Genomic DNA, 19,440 nt, shown 5'->3' on the forward strand with positions numbered 1-19,440 from the left:
CCCTGGCCCACGAGCTCCGCCTGACACAGCGGGCACTTGGTCTGCACGTACAGCCACTTGCGCAGGCAGGCGGCATGGAAGAGGTGGCGGCACGGCAGCTGGCGCGCCTCGCTCATGGCGCAGTAGCAGATGGCGCAGACGTCACCGTAACGTGCCAGCTGGTCGGGCGCCGCCTCGGGCAGAGCGCGCGCTGTGCGGGCGGCGGCGCGGCGCAGCATTAGCTGCGAGCAGCCGTCGCGCAGCCGCCGCCACACGATGAAGTAGCAGTGCGCGAGCAGGACAGCCACGTTGGCCCAAGACCAGCGGCCGTGCATCGACTCCCACACGCCGGTGGCGACGACGAGCAGCACGACGAGCAGCTGCACCACGCCGGCCGTGGCGCGCGTGCAGTACACCACATCGTCCAGATGGCGCCACGGCTCGCTCCGCTGCGCGTCGTACAGGAGGACGGCGGCGTACACGGTGAGCAGGCCGAGCGCCTGCACGGCCAGCGTCAGCGCCGACGACGACACGAGCAGGATCCAGAAGTCGCGCTCAAACAGCCGGCAGAGCAGCACCGTCAGGTAGACGGGCAACGCGGCCAGCAGCAAGCAGACGAGGACGACCCGCAGGTGCCGGCCAGGCCGCCGGCAGCCGGAGGCGCTGAGCGCCAGCACGGCCGCCTCGGCCACGTCGTACACCGCGTGGGCCGTCGACGTCGCGGCCACGAACAGCGCCACCGACATGACGGCCAGTCGCGCCCGCACGGTCAGGTGGATGAGGTCCACGTGCAGCGCCAGCACCAACACCGTGGCCGCATCCATCCAGCCGCTGTGCGCGGCGGTGCGCACGCGCAGCAGCGCGCGTAGCAGGCGCACGGTGGCCCACGAGCCGTACGCCACGGCCACGCAGAAGCTGGCCAGGCTGATGGGCGAGGCGGTGGTGCTGGCGACGGCCGAGAGCAGGACGATGTACCACTCACGGCGTGCGATCGGATGGCTGCGCGGCACGTACACGTAGTGGTGGAACTGCGTCAGCACAAGGCACAGCCAGTAGGCGAGCTGCAGTCGCGGCACGAACAGCGTCCACAGCACTGGCGCGCCATGCCCGCCGCGTCGTACACCTGCGTGGCGTGGAAGTAGTACTTCAGGTAGAGCTGCTGGTAGTACTCGATGCAGGCCGGCACGCAGCCGAGCAGCCAGGTGAGGCAGCTGAGGATGGTGACGGCGCTGGCGCAGTTGTGCAGCGTCACCAGGTCGGCGCCGGACGCCATGTCGGCCATCAGCGCCACGACGGGCGCCGCGTGCGCCAGCAGCGAGACGCGTCGGAGCGTGTCCTCCACCTCGAGCAGCACGGTGACGCAGACGGCGGCCGCCAGGTGGACGGCAATGGCAGCCAGCTGGCGGCGCAGGAACTCCACCTGCGGTCGGCGGTCCTCGCCGTCGGCCGCGTCGCCCCAGATCCGCCACACGGGCACCAGCTGGAAGAAGCCGGCCAGACCTGGCCCGGCCGGCTGCGCCGCCTCGCTCGTCACGTGGTAGTAGGAGAACTGGTTGGCGAGCACGAGCACAGCGGCGCTGATGTAGTGCATGTAGAGCCGCACCACGTACTCGAGCGGCAGCAGCAGCACGGCGAACGCCTGCAGCACCACTGCCAGCCACAGGACGGAGGCGGTGGTCACGGGCCGAGCTCAAGTCGGGGCCATCCCTGAGACTGCCTCCGGTCACAGGGCGGGGGCGGTGGTCACGGGCCGAGCTCAAGTCGGGGCCATCCCTGAGACTGCCTCCGGTCACAGGGCGGAGGCGGTGGTCACGGGCTGCGCTGAGGTCAGGGCCACCCCTGACACTACCTTCCGGTCACAGGGCGGAGGCGGTGGTCACGGGCTGCGCTGAGGGTCAGGGCCACCCCTGACACTACCTCCGGTCACAAGGGCGGAGGCGGGTGGTCACGGGCTTGCGCTGAGGTCGGGGCCACCCCTGACACTACCTCCGGTCACAGGGCGGAGGCGGTGGTCACGGGCCGAGCTCAGGTCGGGGCCACCCTGACACTACCTCCGGTCACAGGGCGGGGGCGGTCGTCACGGGCTGCGCTGAGGTCGGGGTCACCCCTGAGAGCCAGCCATACTGAACACCAGTCTCGCACAGGCAACCGGAGTCTTACACAGAACAACCCTTCAGGCCCCATGACAAATCAACACAACCGAGCACGAGTTTCATTCTCTGATCACCAACAGCTCAGCAAACAGGCATGCCAAAGGCCAGCAGGAGACAAATGCGGATTCCGCATTTGGCCGCTCAGGGGTCGTCCGCATTAGGCTAGCGATGTTTTGCTCCCCGACCGTGCACTAACTGTAATAAGGGCTAACTGCGGGCTGCCACGACCAGCCCACACAGGACACCCTTGTATCGACCAGCCCGCACAGGACGCCCTTGTATCGACTAGACCACACAGGACGCCCTTGTATCGACCAGCCCGCACAGGACGCCCTTGTATCGACTAGACCACACAGGACGCCCTTGTATCGGATGGAACGAGGCATCCATGAATCATGAATCAGCACTGAGAGGTTATCACGCCACCGGGAATCCAACTCGAGCCCTCCCCGCGGTGTCCCGTGATGCCACCCTGTCTGGCCCCCATGCGCACCAACAACATGAAGCTCAGGTGGGTGCCATAGCACAACCTGGAGGTGAGCACATGCGGTGGTGGCTGATGGAATGGCCCCTATGTGAGCCGACAACATGAAGCTCACATGGGTGCCATAGTACAGCCTGGCGGTGAACACATGCAGTGGCGGCTGATGGAAGCCTGTCGGTGCAGGGCTCGGCCACATTTTGCCCCTTGACTAATGCAAAGGTCCCATAGCATCCCCTTGCAGGCAGCCAATGCTGGCCAATATGGAACATAACTGACAAAGGCTAATCAAGTGCTGTTCTGGTGAGCTGGCATCCTCACAATGCCACTGAGCTACTGATGCCTCCATGCTCCTAAACCAATACATGAATTGCAATAAAAAAGCAGAGACAAAGCTCTTGCCTTGCATTCAGCGACCATAGCATACTTACAAAGCACAGTAAAAACAACTGGCAATATTGTAATACACAAGAGCAATGTCATGCAGGAAAAGATGCAAACATGATGCAAAGTCAAGCAGACAACTCACATGATATGGCAATGATGGTGTTGAAGATACCATAGTTGTCCTGATTGTCGGCACCCCAGAGGAGCGTGCGGTCCAGCTCAAACTGCCAGCAGTAGTCAAGCAGCACCAGGCTGGGCACTCGCAGGATGATGTCGACAGCCGGCTCAAAGCACCGGTCTGTCACCGACAACACCGACTGGCCCACGCTGCCAGCCTTGTTCAGCACTGACCACATGATGCTGGATACTATGCCTGGGGAGAGGAGTAATCTGGTCAGTTCATCTGCTGTGCACATGAACGTAAACATCACCAAGTATGATTTCTGATGCAAATCTCTGGTACACCAGTGACATCCAAGCAACAAGTTCAGAGCATCCAAGCTGTATATCTAAGAACACTAAAGTTGGTGTGCAGTCATCAATGATGTTAGTGCACTGAGAGGAGTGAGTCATTGTTTCAAGGATTCATAATGTTACTTGGGTAATTTCAAGTCAAAATATCACAAAATATTTTTTCAAGTTATGGTGAACAAATTGGCAGCAATTTGGCCTCACGTGCATTCAACACAAATGCACTCAAAGTCAAACAAACAGATATTGTGTAAGCTTTTGGTGAGTTGAATCTTTTGCACACTGGTCATTTGAATTTGTAAGCCAGCCTGCATAAAATCCCTCCACTGTGGTAGGTGCCTACCCAAAATTGGCACACTGAGCCTTGAGCTTGCTGAATTCAGGCAATTACCCTGAAGGCTTAGATTACTTTCATATTGACATAAATTTCTAACATTTCACAGCTTCTTTTGCTTGCAAATTCATTCATACACCAATGAGTTCCTGGAACATTGGTTCTCTGTGCCATGAAATTGGTAGCTAGTGTGCACTGAGTTCAAGGCATTTAGATTTAGGGTGTGTATACTGTACTTTTTTGTAACAATGACCCTACCATGCAAGATGTGTGCTGTGCAATGTGTAACTTTGGCAGTCAGGTTTGTAGGTATGTGTGTATGGCAAATGATACTAACACAGGAGACAAGACTGACAATAAAACAACTTCCTATTTATAATAATGCAATTTTGTCTCAAAACTCCATTAGACTATCTTTAGGCATGATTACCATGGAAACCATGGGGAAAGAAGGCAGAGACCACTGTGCCAAACACCTCCAACTGATATAAACTGAGTTACAGCACATGGTCACCCCTGAACCTACTTTTTACACAACCCTACCTAAGCGGCCTGTCTTTCATAGAGCATGCAACACTGACGAAACCCAGAAAGCTGCCGGATTGCATCATCTTACCTTCAAGATACAGCGTGCAAGAAGTACCCGAAACAACGCCGGGACGCCGGGAACATCCAAAACACCATGGCTATGACCTGACAATCGCGACAGATTATATATGCTATTGCAATAAATCATGTAACACTAAAAGTAGCAGCTCGGCACCGAACCACTAACCAACCTAACTCGCGAATCGCGCGGAGCCGGCCCGCTCGTTTTCAAGGGCTTCGCTGTTTACAAGGCGCCGCGCACTATCTCGCACGGATTCTCACACAGCCGCTGCGCCACATCTGACACCCAGACGCGTCAACGGCGCGCCGTCCAGCTGTCCGCATATACACAAAATTGGTCGCCGTCTGTCATAATTTGACCCGGTACGAAATCGGTGCTACGCATTTCACACCTCCCACCCCCTGCACCCTCCAAGTGGCGCCGGGCGAGAACGTCATGCTCCCTGTTACGCTGTTGACATTTCTTTCTAGATTTCAGCATTTGTAACACCGCAGCGTTACATCGCATTGTACAAAACTCACACGCTTCCCTCGCCACGTCTCTGTTAGGCTTTCAGAGCCCTCCCACCTCCGGGCGTGGCCTATTTATGGACGGCCCATACAATGCTTCGTAACTGATGGTCATAAAGTCACAATCAGTACCTCGAATTCATTACCGCTTTCCGTTCCTACAAAGGCAGGCTGCCGCAACGTCAACGCATCTATATCCCTTCTGTTTTTAAGAGGAATAAGGCTCTTACTGCATAATATCTACATTAATAATGTTCCTCGCAAATGCGCTACACAACTCGCAAATGCTTTAACAACAAACAACAACGTATACCACAATCTCGTTTCGAGGCCCTGCATCCGAGTCACCGTGCCGATATGTGTGCCACCTGGACAGCGGGCACAGGCGCCACCTCAAAGGCCGATCATTCACAGGTTCGTTTATTAGCCCCGACTGACGGCGTTCACATCAGCACTCGCGCTCATTCACCGCAGCCACGCGCGCCCAAAGGCCTGGCAGTTCCGCGCCGCGGCAGGTCCGGCCAGACGGCCATAGAAAAGAAGCAACAATCCAGATCACACGCATGCCGATTGGACGTTGGAGGGCAGGGGACGGGCGACCAGGACCCGTCCGACCGGCAGTCCGCTCCGACCATCGCCACATCCCCGGTGTTGACACACAGCCCCCCACCCGGGTCGTCTCCCTACCGATTCATCACACGTGACCGACAACGCTGCCGATGCCGCCCCAACGAATACGCGTATTAATAGTCGACAGCATTTTGTGCCCGGACCTGAAATGCATGTCATTATTCAGCCAGGCCGGACCTCCCTCGATGCCACCATCTTACCAGATCGCTGTTTAAGCCCCCAGACACCCCGGCCACGGACAGCCCGCACGTGGTCCCTTCCCAGCGCCCCCCCCCCCCCCCCTCCGGCGGACAGACGGGCGCCGGCCGGTGCAGACGGGTCTAGGTCAGGCCCGCGATTGGGACCGGCTGTCTCAGCCGCAGGTGGCAGCACTGTCGCGGCGCGGTCAGTGGGGAGCGCGCCATCCACGCGGCGGCACGCCTCACTATTTACAGACATCGAAGAGCCTCACGCACACCAGCCTCTCACGCGCTCACGCGCTCGTCACGTCGTCTCGCACGCGGTCACGCCTACGGGGTCGCCGGATACAGCGGCGCACACGATTGGTTGAGCACGTTAGTGACAAAAATGCGGATAAATCTCCGATACTCTACGGGTATATATAAAGTTACCTGCAAAGAGCACGACGCCGACCGACATGAAATTTATTTCACTCTGCCGGAAATCGATAACAAAACCGGTCCAAAAACCTATAGTAACGTAAACTTAACGAGCTACGCATTAGTCAAACATGGGTGGCTTACCTCTCACGGCTAGAATACTAGATTCAACACAGATCATCGGTAAGGTAGAGTCCAACAACCGCCTGTTTGGGGGACCAGCTATCCGGCGTCTACGTGGTTTGGCTTTGTAAGACCATTATCGTCTCATGTAAGTTTCAGTCTCATGTAAGCCTGTCTTTTGGTATTAGCAGCGGTGGACAAAACCCACGAATGGGAAAAAGCTTCGGTTCGAAACGATTAAAACTGACGATTGAAAACAGGCGGACCACAACAAATTTTGTGAGCTTACAGCCAGGAAGGGCCCAGGGAAGCGCTTATTGCTGAACACTATGCACAGCGGCGACCAACTCCCGGCGTCTGTTGCGCTTCCGCTCCACACCGGGCAACTGGTTCCAAAAGTTAGAGGCTGCGCGTCCGTCTACCGGTCTGCAGGATCCGTGTGGCACACTAGCGCCCTCCACACGGGAGCGGCGGCGAGTTGAGGCACTGCTGGCACGGGCTGAGGTCGCCTAGATGGGGCGCGTGAAGTTGGCCGGGAACAGGCCCTTCTGGCCCGACGTCTCCTTCACGCCCATCAGCCATCCCTCCTCCTGCAGGCGGAGACCACCAGCTTCACGTCAGCCCCACACCCATCGGACGAAATCCCCGACGCCCGAAGCACAGCTGCTCTTAAAGTATTCGCGTCGATTCAGTGAAACACAAAAACCTCAGCGCCGCCGCCACAAGTAGTAAATGGTACCTGGCAGTAGCGCCTCGAAGGTCTGACATACAAGTCACACCTGGCCCGCCCGCGTGTGGCTTAGAAGAGCCGCCGCCGCTCGGCCCAGCCCGCTACACAGTGCGGGCTCGCCGAGACCCCGGCACCGGAGCGGCGCCGTCATCGCAATAACTCCCCTCCCTCATAAACGCCACAAGTCGCACACACCGGCCACACCTGCAGGCGGGCGGAAAGCTGGGTTCCCGCTCGCCGTCACAGCCGCCCACCCCGACCCCGCCGCCGCGCCCGTGCGTGCTGCACACCGTCCACACGCTGGCGCACATCAGCTGGCGCGCTGACGCACGCAACGCCCCTCACGAACCTGTTCCTCGGCGTCCTCGTACTCCACCACCTGGATGATCTCGGCCACCTCGAAGCTGAGCTCGTCCGCGTCCTCAGCCTGGTACTTGTAGGCGGCCTTGACGCGGTACAGCACGCCCGGCGGCAGGTTCTCTGTGGTGGCCCCTGGCGGCGACAGGGCCGAGCTGGACACAGGCGACGACGGCGGGGCCCGCCGCGGTCCGCTCCCGGCTCCGGAAGAGCCACACGACTCAGCGGCAGCCGCCGGGGAGACCCCCTACTCATGGCCTGAGATCTCACTGAGCACAGTGCCACTGGCACAACGCCCGGCAGGCGCGGCCAAGGACGCACGCACGCACGCACGCACGCACCGCACCGCAGGACACAGTGAAAACACGAAAAACAGCCGCGGGCACATAGCTACAGAGGCCACACCAGGTGGGAAGAGACAACCCCACGCACAGGACGGGCGGCGCGCGGTCCCCGGCCGCACCACAGATCAGTGCACGGGGCTGGCCGTAGTCACTCTCACAGTCCACATCGTGTTCACTCTGGGGTCCAGGTCAGGGCTCGGGCCAGCCGTGGTGGTCTGACAGCGCTTCTCCTTATACCCCCCCCCCCCCCCAGCAAAGCGACCGCGCGGGGACACGGCCACACCGGCTGGGCGCGCCGTACAGCGTCTCCCGCGCACGATGCGCTCCGATCCCACGATGCAACACGAGGCTTTGTGCGCAGACCAGACCCGCTAGCGCGACACGCAAGGCTTAAATCCGGCTCCTACGGCAGCGGCCACGAGCAAACCGGCTGAAATAGCGCCGGCGGCCTCCGGCGAGGCGTGACCCAAAATGGATGACGTCACACCGACGGTATAGATGCACCACCTCCTGGACGGGGACGCGACTTCGGTACACAGCAGGCTAAGGCAGTAACTCCATGGAACTCAGTGGAAGGAGGCCGCACAAAACGTTTCCGAAAACACTGATCAGCTTCCGTTCTCCCTTTTTAGATTTCAGTGTCTGTTCTGAGCCCGTACTGGTGGCAGGCAAACACCGGGAAGGCAAGGCCACAAGACGCCGAGCTTAACAAAGGCACGTGGCACGCCCGTGACCAAGCAGCCATGCACCTCATGAGCCATGCGTACATGGCTCATGAGGTGCCATGCATACGCGTTGATCACGCCTACGAGCCATGCATACATGGCTTGTAGGCGTGATCAACGCGCAGTATCGGCGGCTCGCACTCCCTGCACCTCGCACAAACCACAAGGTCTAAACGAGTCGCGTAATTAGCCAAATTCAGAGGTATCAAAAATGGAGCGGACAAACGTTCTGTGCGTCGGCAAATACAAGCGCCGACTCAAAAGTATGGAAAATAAACCAGTGAGGTCCTGATTATGTAACATTGAGATAGAATACTTCGTGTCTTGAATCCCACTTCAAAACGATTAACATATGTCATCAGCCTGTGCAACTATCGCAAAACCAAACGTGTGTGCCGTGCCCGACAACACACAGTCTCACAAGAAGGGTTACATATGCGAACCGGGCACACGACAACACAGTCTCACAAGAAGGGTTACATATGCGAACCGGGCACACAACGACAGCACAGTCTCACAAGAAGGGTTACATGTCCGAACCGGGCACACAACGACAACACAGTCTCACAAGAAGGGTTACATATGCGAACCGGGCACACAACGACAACACAGTCTCACAAGAAGGGTCACATATGCGAACCGGGCACACAACGACAACACAGTCTCACAAGAAGGGTTACATATGCGAACCGGGCACACAACGACAACACAGTCTCACAAGAAGGGTCACATATGCGAACCGGGCACACAACGACAACACAGTCTCACAAGAAGGGTCACATATGCGAACCGGGCACACAACGACAACACAGTCTCACAAGAAGGGTTACATATGCGAACCGGGCACACAACGACAACACAGTCTCACAAGAAGGGTTACATATGCGAACCGGGCACACAACGACAACACAGTCTCACAAGAAGGGTCACATATGCGAACCGGGCACACAACGACAACACAGTCTCACAAGAAGGGTTACATATGCGAACCACGTACACAACAACACACAGTCTCACAAGAAGGGTTGCATATGCAAACCGGGTACACAACGACGTGCGCAACGAACGCGCCAGATCGAGCGCCGCACATGCGTTTTGCGGCGTGTGCTGCGCGTGTGGGCGATGTGGCGTGACCTACCGACGGGGATGTCGTAGAGCTCCTCAGGTCGCACCTTGGCGCCGCCGTTGACCGGCCGGGCAGCGCCTGTCGACAGGAGGCGCCCCACTGACTACAGGTGCAGCAGCGGCGCTCACCGCCGGCGCCGGCAGCACACAGGGTGATGCCGGCTGCCCGGGGGTCCCGAGCACACCAGGAGCAGCCAGCCGTGGCGACGCGGGCTGTACGCGGGCACGGCGGCGCCGGCTAGTCGGACACGGTGCGCTCTATCACACAGGGTATGCCAACTCTGCTGAGGTGGTGAGGGACGTCCCCTGCTACCGTTGTGTGCGCGCGTGCGTGTACGTGCGTGCGTGCGTGCGTGATGCGAGCCGAATCCTCCATTAACGGGTGGATTCAGCCCACACGCATGCGCAGGTCAAAGATACGATGCGGGTGTGGCGATGTTAGAAACGACAGAAGACAACCAAGGCCAAAACTAGATGGCTAACTGGCAACTGGCATACCAGACAAACGTACGCCACAACTAACACAGCACAAGAGTTCGAACAGTCCGCTACGAAACTGGATTGTGAACTCGCATACAAAACGAGCAAGCTGCGACCAACGAGCGAGCACGCCCAAAACCACCGCTCGGCATAAGCTGAGGCGCTTCTTAAACACGCTGAGGTTTAGGGTCTATGAGGAACCACGGGGACGCCGCAGCTTGCCTTTCCGGAGGTTATCATCACCCATACTGAGACCGATGTGGGGTTCCCTCTCAGTCAGTCCGAGTTCAAAGCTACATCAATACACAGCGCATCTTCAATCAGGGGCCGCTGCTTCTCCCCGTCATCCCGTTTCTGAGGCTGAGCACTAGAAGCTCATCTAAATGTCGCCCTCGTGTCGCGGTAGAACGTGCCTTCAAATCGGTCCTAGCCAATCTATTACCTCCGCAGACTGAAGGACGCCACAACAATGGCGCGAGGGTCACGACGAACAAATTGACAGAACAGAGCTGGCGCCTGCAGATCCCGCTGCGCGAGCTAACAAAACACGAAATCAAGAGAGCTCGGCAAACAAAACAAACGTGCACAAAGCTCATATGGTCAAACTTTATTCTTTTCCATGCTATTTTCCAAAGTGGGCGCCCGGCCCATCTAACAAAGAATACGATCACAGCTTTTTTATTATCCCTGGGTCGTAACTAATAGCACTTGCACGCTACCGCACGCTAACCGCACCGTTTTACGCGCTGCGTCGACAACCACAAAGGTGCTACTTTCCCCACAACGTACGACAAGCATGCACCTCAGCACAGCTGCACTGGAGGCCGAGTGTGGCGCGACCAGCGCGCGGCAGTGCGGCGACTCACGCATGCGAGCCAGAATAGGTACGCAAGACAGCTGACAGACGCCAGCCGCGGCTGCTGGCCGATGCCATCCGCCACGCCGAGGCCTCGCACTCACCCGAAGGGACCTCGCCGTTCGAGTCGCCGTTCTCTTTCTTGTACGAAATCTCTTCGTACGGCCGCGGATCCTCTTTGTTCGGCTTGTTCCTGTCAATAGACCCAGCACCATCAGCGGGTGAGTCCACTGCGGCGGCGGCGGGTGAGTCGGAGGTCGAGTCCACCTCGGGGACGCTGGGGAGGGAAGGATATATGCCAGAGACGACGGAGGGTTCCGGCTCCGCGATTGGCGCAGTGTCGCCGCCGGCGGTGGCGGCGGCGGCCGGCTCGGGCGGCGCCGAGGGCGGCGCTGGCGCCTCCTCGCCGGCCTCGGGCGTGCGCGGCGGCTTGGGCGGCGCCTCGGCCTTGGCCGGCTCGCTGGCGTCGCCAGTCACAGGAGAGTTAGGAGAAGAGGCCTCACCGGAGTTGCGGTCCGCGCCACCATCAGAAACGGAAGAAGTTATGGCAGTGACAGAGTCCGGCGGCCCGGCGTGGTCGCTGGAAAGAGCGGGCGCCGTTAGCTGGATGGCCGGGTTCGGCCCATGCAATATCGGCGGGGGTAGGGGGAGGGGGAGGGGGAGGGGAGAGGCGGTGGTGGTGGTGGTGGTGGGGGCGGGGGCGGGGCGGCCGACACCTCCAGGATCTGCTCGCCCGTGCCGCCGTGCGCGGGTGGTGGGGACGTCGGGACTGGCGGCGGCGGCGGCGTGGGCGCGCCCGGCCGCGGTGACTCGAGGAACGGGTTGTGGCGGCGCCGCTGGGCGGCCGGCGAGCCGGCCGGCTGCCGGAACGGGTTGTGTCCGGCGCCGGCCGCCGGCGGCTCCGGGAACGAGGCCGGTCCCTCGGCGGCCGGCGGCGGCGACGTCAGCGGCGTCACGTGGAAGGTGGCGGCGCGCGTCACCCGGCCGCCGCGTCCGCCGGGCCGCTCCTGGCGCACCGATAGCCGCTTGGTGAGCGAGCTCAGCGTCTGCTTGAAGCCGACGGCGCTGTTGCCGCGCACCAGGCGCGCGTCGTCGCGACCGCTGCACGCGCGGCCAGAGCCCGCCGGGGAGACACAGACACCGGTTAGCTGGGGGCCATGCAGCGCGGCCGCCGACCTCTGTCCCGGGAGGCGTCTGGACAAGCGGGGCGGCAGCTGGCCATGCGCCCGTCCTCGGCCGCCACGCGTGGTGCACACCGGCCGCTCGCGGCCCATGCGAGCGGGGCAGGATCGCGGGAGAGGGCCAACCACGCGCGCTCGCCGGGTTCACTCGGGTGCCGACCGACGACGGCCTGTTGGCGGCCGTCGGCCGAGGACCAGGTGATGCCCGAAGCGGATCAGTTCAAGCCACGCAGAAAACGCCACGCCACTGAACATCACGCGCCTTTGGTCGCTAGATGGGGTTGAGCAAATGATAGCCAGGATAAAGACGTTTTCCGCGTAGCACAAACAACCAACCGGCCAGGTTCCCAGCTGTCCCCGGCTTGCCATGACCATAGCCCGGCACAGACAAGGCTGTGAGCATGCACCGAACAGTGAAGCCCGTCGCCGGCACAGGATCGTGTCGAGCATGCTAGCTGCCCGCGAACCTCCGACCACGGACCAGCATGGTAGCCAGCGCATGCAGCGACGAGAACGAGCCCCGGCCAGCGGCGCAGCGTCGTCGGTGTCCATTGAGACCGAGCCGAGCCCAGCAACGCGGACAGCTGCGCCCGCGCAGCTCCCAGGCTCTGGCGTCCAGCGGCCGGGGCGAGTACTGAATGAAGGAACACCTCACGGACCACACCGACACAAGCAGAAGCATGCCTCGGAGTGACAGCCGACATGCTACTCTGAGCTAAGCGGAAACAGGAGTGCACCTAAGCTGATTTCACGTGAGTCTTTCCATGATATAAAATTTTGGTAAGAGTTCACTCGCTCCGTGCCTCTTTCGTTGTAGAAATACTGAAGGCCTGCATATCATTACTACAAACAATAATAATCTCATCTTCACAGATCGCTTTGCTGATTAGCTTCCCTCACGTTTTACCAGTGCGGGATGGGAGCCGCCGCGCCGCTGAATGACGGGCAGACCAGCCGTCGGCACATGACACACGAGCGCCACTGTTGTCACAGGGTGCCAACTGTGATGAGTGTGCCCGCTACTGTCAAGTCGCCTCCCTCGCGCAGCAGCCCGTCACACACACGCAGACACAAGCCCAGCACAGCGAGATCACGCCAAGCACCCCGCGCGACAGGGAGCGAAGCCTATCACCGGTGACAGAAAGTACCAGTCGGTGGGCAGCATGCCGCGCGAGACGGTTGCCGAAGTGCTGGGGGAGGGGTATCCATGTTTTTTTTTCTCCTGTGAATGGATAACCACTAAAATGGCAACAAATGCCTGCGCACTAAATACGTTAATGTTTTGCTCAGTACGTTACAGACACCATGGCAAATCTAAAAGCCACCTTAGCCATCCCGCCAACGACGTTTGGCCATTAGGCAAACGCTACAGCCTTTCGGAGGCCCTGACTTACTGGCAAAGGAGCGCCGAGCTATCAAACAAGGCACCACCTTACCAACATCCAGACAGGTTACAGAGGCAGGCTGATCCGATTGGCAGGGCTCAACAAATAGCCAGATCCACAGTGAAATAGTGTAGCAATCCTGCTTCTCATTGCACTGCACTCCATGATCCCACGGCTCCGATGAAGTTTAAACCCATTCAAACAAGAGATAACCCGAACGGTTTTTCCGATCTGATCTGCAAACCAAATAAACTTTTCATTATCGATGCAACGCACCAATGCCACGTACATCGTAGTTCGCGTTGGTACAGTGCACCAAGGCCGCTGTGCACGGCTGACAGACGCGGATCATCAACAAAGAGAGCTCGGGTACGGCCGACGGACAGGGTGGAGTTCAGTCTGAAGTGTGCGGCCAACGCTCAGCTTTTCACGGGCTGGTACTGCGTGCCCACTCGTACTACGACGGAGCAGATCTCACCCTCAACTACCAAGCAGGGCGCTTAACAAGGCCCGGAACCCGAGCCGACGTTGGGTCGTTCAGGCCCAGGCTTATACCCGTGTGGCAGGCTTGTTCCCATTTAACGACGCTTGCTGACAACAGCGCATCTCAAGCAGGACAGAAGACATCCAGATGGAAAGAGATCAACGCAGACTAACACGAATACATGGGAAATAAGCAGAAACCGAAAACGAAGAGAAGACAGAAGCCACACCGACAGAACACTAGAAAGACTCTCACGGCCAACTACGGAGAGCGTGACTGAGAAGGCGGCGGCCAGCGGCGGCCCGACGTCGACAGTGCTGCGGGCGGGACGACGACGAGACGCCGCCTCGGCCCCCAGCGGCGGCCACCGGGGGCGGGCGGTGCGGACACACGGCACGATACGGGACGATACGGGACGATACGGGACGAGACGAGACGAGACGGGACGGGACGGGACGGGACGGGTGCGCACCACGGCAACACGGGCGAGTCCACGGAGGTGTCCGCCGCAGAAAGGCTGCCAAACGGAACAGAGGTCGACAGGCAAGACCGCAGGCATGAACTGAGGCGGGCACGGCAAGGCGCGCGGCCAACGGAAAACACTGTACAAGCCGAGTGCAGACCAAACGCGCGACTCATGCGGTTGAGGAGAGGGCCAAAGACTGAGCGACAGTTAAGTATGAGTCCGTCTCTAACACAGCGATTAGTACCGCTATGGGGCGCCGGCGGCCGAGCAGACTCACGGGCCGACCACGGCAGGCGGGCACTCACGTGGGCGACGCCGGGGTGGGCGCCGTCGGCGACTTAGGCGACTTGGGCGCGTTCCGTCGGGTCGTGTACTTGCCCGTGCTCGAGTCCTTCTGCAGCTCGTCCATCACAGCCTCCAGCTCCAGCTGGACCTGCAAGGGTGGTGCGTCCGCTGAGGCCCCGAGTGGGGGTCGTCACCGCGCCCGCTCGCCGGTCGGCAGGCCGGCCACCCGCACACGAACAGTACGGCACGCGCACGTGACCAGGCAGGACGCAAGCCCAGACCAAAGGCGCGCGAGGCAGTGGAGACCGCCGGGGAAAGCCCAAAAGCCAGCAGAAGTCTTACACAATGGTGCAAGGCATTGACAAGTTGCTGATGAATAAGCAGCCAGCACAGTTTACGGCGCAGGATGCAAAGAGAGCGAGAGGCGGCAGTCAATAAACCATTCCAGAGCACGAGACTTGGGTCTGACAGACCCGGGGCGGAGTGCCGAAGCGGGTGACGCGACGGGTCACCACAGACCGCACCGCCGCCGGCGCGACCCGCCCCGGAGGCTGGGCATGCTGCCGATCCAGGCGCCACAGCTCCATGCCCACTCCACCTGCGGGGGGACCTCCGCCGCCACCTCTACACCGGGCGGCCGGGCCGGGCCGGGTGCGCTCCGGTCGCACCGTCCGCGGCCGCCAGCTGACACGATCCCGACCGGGGGGCGAGCGGCGCCGCACTCCATGTTGTCGGCGGCAGCGGCGCCCCGGAGGAGGCGGCCACCGTGGCGCCGGCCGGTGACACGCAACGCTGTCGGGGGGTCAGAGAGCCACCACCACCACCTCCGCGGCGCGCCCTGCTCGTCAGCAGCGCCAGGGTTACGGGTCCGCCAGGCACGCGCCGGCTCCAGAGGAGGGTCATGAGTGCACCGAGGGAGCGAGGCAGCCTGAAGAAACAGAGGCACCGGCACACCACGGCACGCCACCAGACAGCGGGGGAAGGGTATAGCTCACATGCAGCGATACCTTGGCAGCCTCCGACTGGAAGTTGTGCTCCGCCATGAACAGCGTCTGCATGTTCGACACGAGGAACGGTATTCTGAAACGGAACGGCGGGCGGCTCACTATCGCGTCAGGCCGACGTACAGCAGCGAGGCTTCATCGGCGCCTCTGGGAGACCAGAAGTACGGAGTTTGATTCCCCGCGGTGCCCGCCCTTCCTGCCAGGGCGAGAGGCAGGCGACACCATATGGTCTAAGCTACTGAGAGCGCCGTGAAGCCCCAATGACGTCAACCAAGAGGCTTCGTCAAGCAACCAGAGCTTCAGAAAGCGTTCTCATACATAAGGGGGGGGGGGGGGGGGTACACTGGTGCACGACAACTGCTCTAAACGACACGGTGGCCATTTGATAAACTGAACTCGCTGGAGCTGGTGACAGGAGAAAGGCACAACTACATCGCAGATCCGTTTGATCTGAGCCATTGCTACCCCCTCTAGCGGGTAAGCCAAGTTATCAGTTCACGGATGGAGTTTCAAAGCCTGGACGGCAGAGGGCTCTCTGAGAGCCCCAGCCCACCGCCGGAGTCCCGGAGAGGGTCGACTCCTGCTGAGACCAGGAGAGGCACATTTACCGCCAGGGGTGCTATGGAGCGTGCAGTGCAGCACACCAGGGGTTCCAGAAGGTACAGAGACCGCCTCCAGGCTCGGCGATGAGGCGGCGCAAACACCGATCTCAGATAGGGTACATCTAAAACACGGAGCGCGGGTCCGAGTCTCTGGAGGCCCACCTGCTCCAACCTAGTAAACAACAGGGCGTGGGTCCCCCATCTGTGGTTTCCCAGACAGGACGCGCCCCTCATAACCGTAGTCTCGAGGGAGGGGCGTCTCACAACTGGTGTTTTGGTGGAGGCCCTGTTCGCACCTATAATACCACAGAGCGTGTGCACCATACCTAGAGTCGTAGAGTGCGGGCAGCTCGTCGTACAGCTCGTTGTTCATCAGCTCGAAGGTACGGCGCGCCTCCTCCAGCACCTCGTGCTGCTTGGTGATCTTGGCCTGGTCCCGCTTCTTGGTGTTGTTCTGCAGCGCCTCGTAGTTGTGCCGGTGGCTGTCGTAGTCGACCAGCTTCCGACCCCGCTTTTCAACCTTCCTCTGTCAGCAGACGGAGAGGCGTCCCAGGGCAACGGCGGGACACAGGCAACACAAGACGTCGGTTATGTTCAACAGCTGTTCACATGGAAACTCGTGCGACATATGAGCCTGGCGTATCCATATAAGGCGGGCGATTCCCTCAAAGCCGAGTGGACACAGCCGAAAGAAATTACATACAACTGTGACTGGATGAATGCATGACTACCTTTTATGAAGACAAGAATGACATGACTAATAATGAAAGCTTCTTGTCCAAACTGATGTCCTTCCTCGCCACCAGATTTCACAGCCACGGCATCTCCTCCACCCGTATGCGTTGGTAGGGTATCGTCTACACACTGAGTGTGATCGCTGCCCGAGGGGCACTGAACTGCCAGCGACGTGAACGGCCACCACGGCGCTGCCCCGTCGGCCCCGCCACACGCCGACGTTGCGGGCCGACCGGCGTCATCCGATCGAGGGCCGACCGGCGTCATCCGATCGAGGGCCGACCGGCGTCATCCGATCGAGAACCGATGGCGTCGTCCGATCGAGGACCGATGGCATCATCCGATCGAGGGCCGACCGGCGTCATCCGATCGAGGGCCGACCGGCGTCATCCGATCGAGAGCCGATGGCGTCATGCGATCGAGGGCCGATGGCGTCATCCGATCGAGGGCCGATGACGTCATCCGATCAAGAGCCGATGGCGTCATCCGATCAAGAGCCGATGGCGTGAGGTTCAATCACGGGCCCACACATTGGGGGCTGTCCGACTGCATCGGAGTGGCCGCGTCGGCCGATTCGGCGACGACCCAAGCCAAACAGCGTCCCGCCGCACTGACGCACGGCCGCCGCGCCGGCCGTGACTGCCTGGTCATCACGCGCCGTCAGCCACCGTCCGACGCCAGCCGGGGCGGCCAGCGACCGACCCAGACCAGCCGCTGACCGGCACCCGCACCCCACCACGCGGCAGGCCGAACACGTGCCGTGCTGTAGTCTGCGGGGTACTGGCGAGGCGCCCAGGTGCGGCTTGTTTGACTCAGTAACGTACGCATTTTTCAGGTCATCTCTCACGAGCCGCGACGAGTGATGCGCGCAGGTCAATACAGACAGAACGAGAGCGGTGCGAGATTTCCGTGCAGCTTTAGCAAGCTGCTCACATGATCTTACGGAAAGACTGACAGCCTGTCTCCCGACCCGTTGCTCTGTCCCACCGGCTGGGAAAGGCCACATACAGTACTGGCGTCAAATCCAAGCCATACTGTCACCGAGCATACATCTAGTTTAATAGCGGACATTTTACCCATTTGCGTTCGCTTTAGCATCTGGGAGGGACAGGGAAGTCGCCGGGGACCTGGAGTTTTGCCTGAGCTCACCCGACGAACCGCATTCCCAAGCTAGACATTTGGCACGGGCCCCGGGAAGCAGACCGGGGTGGTAAGCCGGTCTGAATGTCAGCGCGTCCGGCCGAACGACGGGAGGGACGGCTGGCGAGCCGACAGGGCGATCACCACGCGAGTCTGCCAGAAGGCCAGCACCCTCAGCTGTACACCCGCCGTGGCCCGCTCGGCCGCTGGCCGGGAGGGACTGCTGGCGAGCCGACGGGGCGATCACCACGCGAGTCTGCCAGAAGGCCAGCACCTTCAGCTGTACACCCGCCGTGGTCCGCTCAGCCGCTGGCCGAGTCCGCCTGAGCGCCGCCACGTTCGGACCCGAGCCCTGGAATGGTCCCTGGGCCCGACGCTGGGCCGACCCGGGCCCGGCAGGCGGCCGACGGGAGCCTGCGGGGCCCTTCGGAGCCCAGCTGAGCCGACCGGCCCGCCCGGGCTGGCAGCCCCCGCCGCCAGCTGGCAGCCGTCCGAGACACTTTCGATTTCGCCGCCGCCGCGCCGTTCCACGCCGCATTCTGCCGGCACGACCGGGTCCAAGGGCTGCCGACACAAAGCGACCGCCATCTGTTTCGGCTCAGCCAGCCCGGAGCGCGACGCCGGGGTGGCGCACGCTCTGCCGAGAGACGGCAGCTCCGGTCACAAAAACAGCCGCCCACAAACAGCCGCCGGCGCTGGTGCTGGTCGCCCCGGCACAGCTCGGATCGTGACGATGTCAACGGCAATGCTTCTTAGAAGCGACGCGACCACCAGAGCATCGCTCGCCTAGCATCCTGCCATTTTATGCAAGTTGCTTACCGTCTGGCATTTTTCGCGGACTTGCTTTTTATTGTCTTTACAAAAGACCCCAAGCATTGATTAACGATGCGAAATAATAACCCGTAACTTACCTAACCACATGCCTGCACGAAAAAGATAACAATCAACTTTTTGGTTCCGAAAACGTGTTAATCAGGACTTAGGGCTTTCGCAGTACGACGACCATGCGTGCTCCGGCATCTGGGGCAGCGGGCGAACTAGTCGTCGTTATCGGGAACATCGGCCACGGCCCCGATCACAAACCAGTCGGAGAGAAATTCGGATGAAGTCCTCCTGTGATGTGTGAAACGTGTATCGATGCCCCCACTGAATCTCAATGAGCAGCCCATGACTGGGGGCGAGCACAAACCGCCGGCGCCGTCTCCGAGCAGGCGCAGCTCCAGCACGCGCCGACACCTGCTGGTTGTGACCCTGAGGCACGACAC

General features: G+C 60.5%; 1 protein-coding gene across 7 annotated transcripts in view; it reads right to left on the reverse strand.

Annotated features, from left to right (window-relative positions):
• The window catches only part of Amph (amphiphysin), a 61,380-nt gene that overhangs the window by 20,815 nt on the left and 21,125 nt on the right, over nt 1-19,440 (reverse strand). The window contains exons 4-10 of one of the 7 annotated variants that reach the window (XM_037213499.1): nt 16,627-16,826; nt 15,690-15,774; nt 14,715-14,842; nt 10,998-11,170; nt 9,571-9,636; nt 7,356-7,498; nt 5,828-6,866 (exon numbers count right to left, since the gene is read on the reverse strand). The exons of 5 other annotated variants lie outside the window; for them this stretch is intronic. In XM_037213499.1, coding sequence (XP_037069394.1) covers nt 6,786-6,866; nt 7,356-7,498; nt 9,571-9,636; nt 10,998-11,170; nt 14,715-14,842; nt 15,690-15,774; nt 16,627-16,826 — 876 coding nt within the window. In that variant the 3' untranslated portion in view covers nt 5,828-6,785. Of the gene's footprint in view, nt 1-5,827; nt 6,867-7,355; nt 7,499-9,570; nt 9,637-10,997; nt 11,171-14,714; nt 14,843-15,689; nt 15,775-16,626; nt 16,827-19,440 lie in introns of those variants that run through there. One more of the 7 variants, XM_037213500.1, reaches the window with a different exon arrangement.

This window comes from Pollicipes pollicipes, unplaced genomic scaffold (assembly GCF_011947565.3).
Source record: "Pollicipes pollicipes isolate AB1234 unplaced genomic scaffold, Ppol_2.1 Scaffold_3087;HRSCAF=3621_pilon_pilon_pilon, whole genome shotgun sequence".
Taxonomy (NCBI): Eukaryota; Metazoa; Arthropoda; class Thecostraca; order Pollicipedomorpha; family Pollicipedidae; genus Pollicipes; species Pollicipes pollicipes.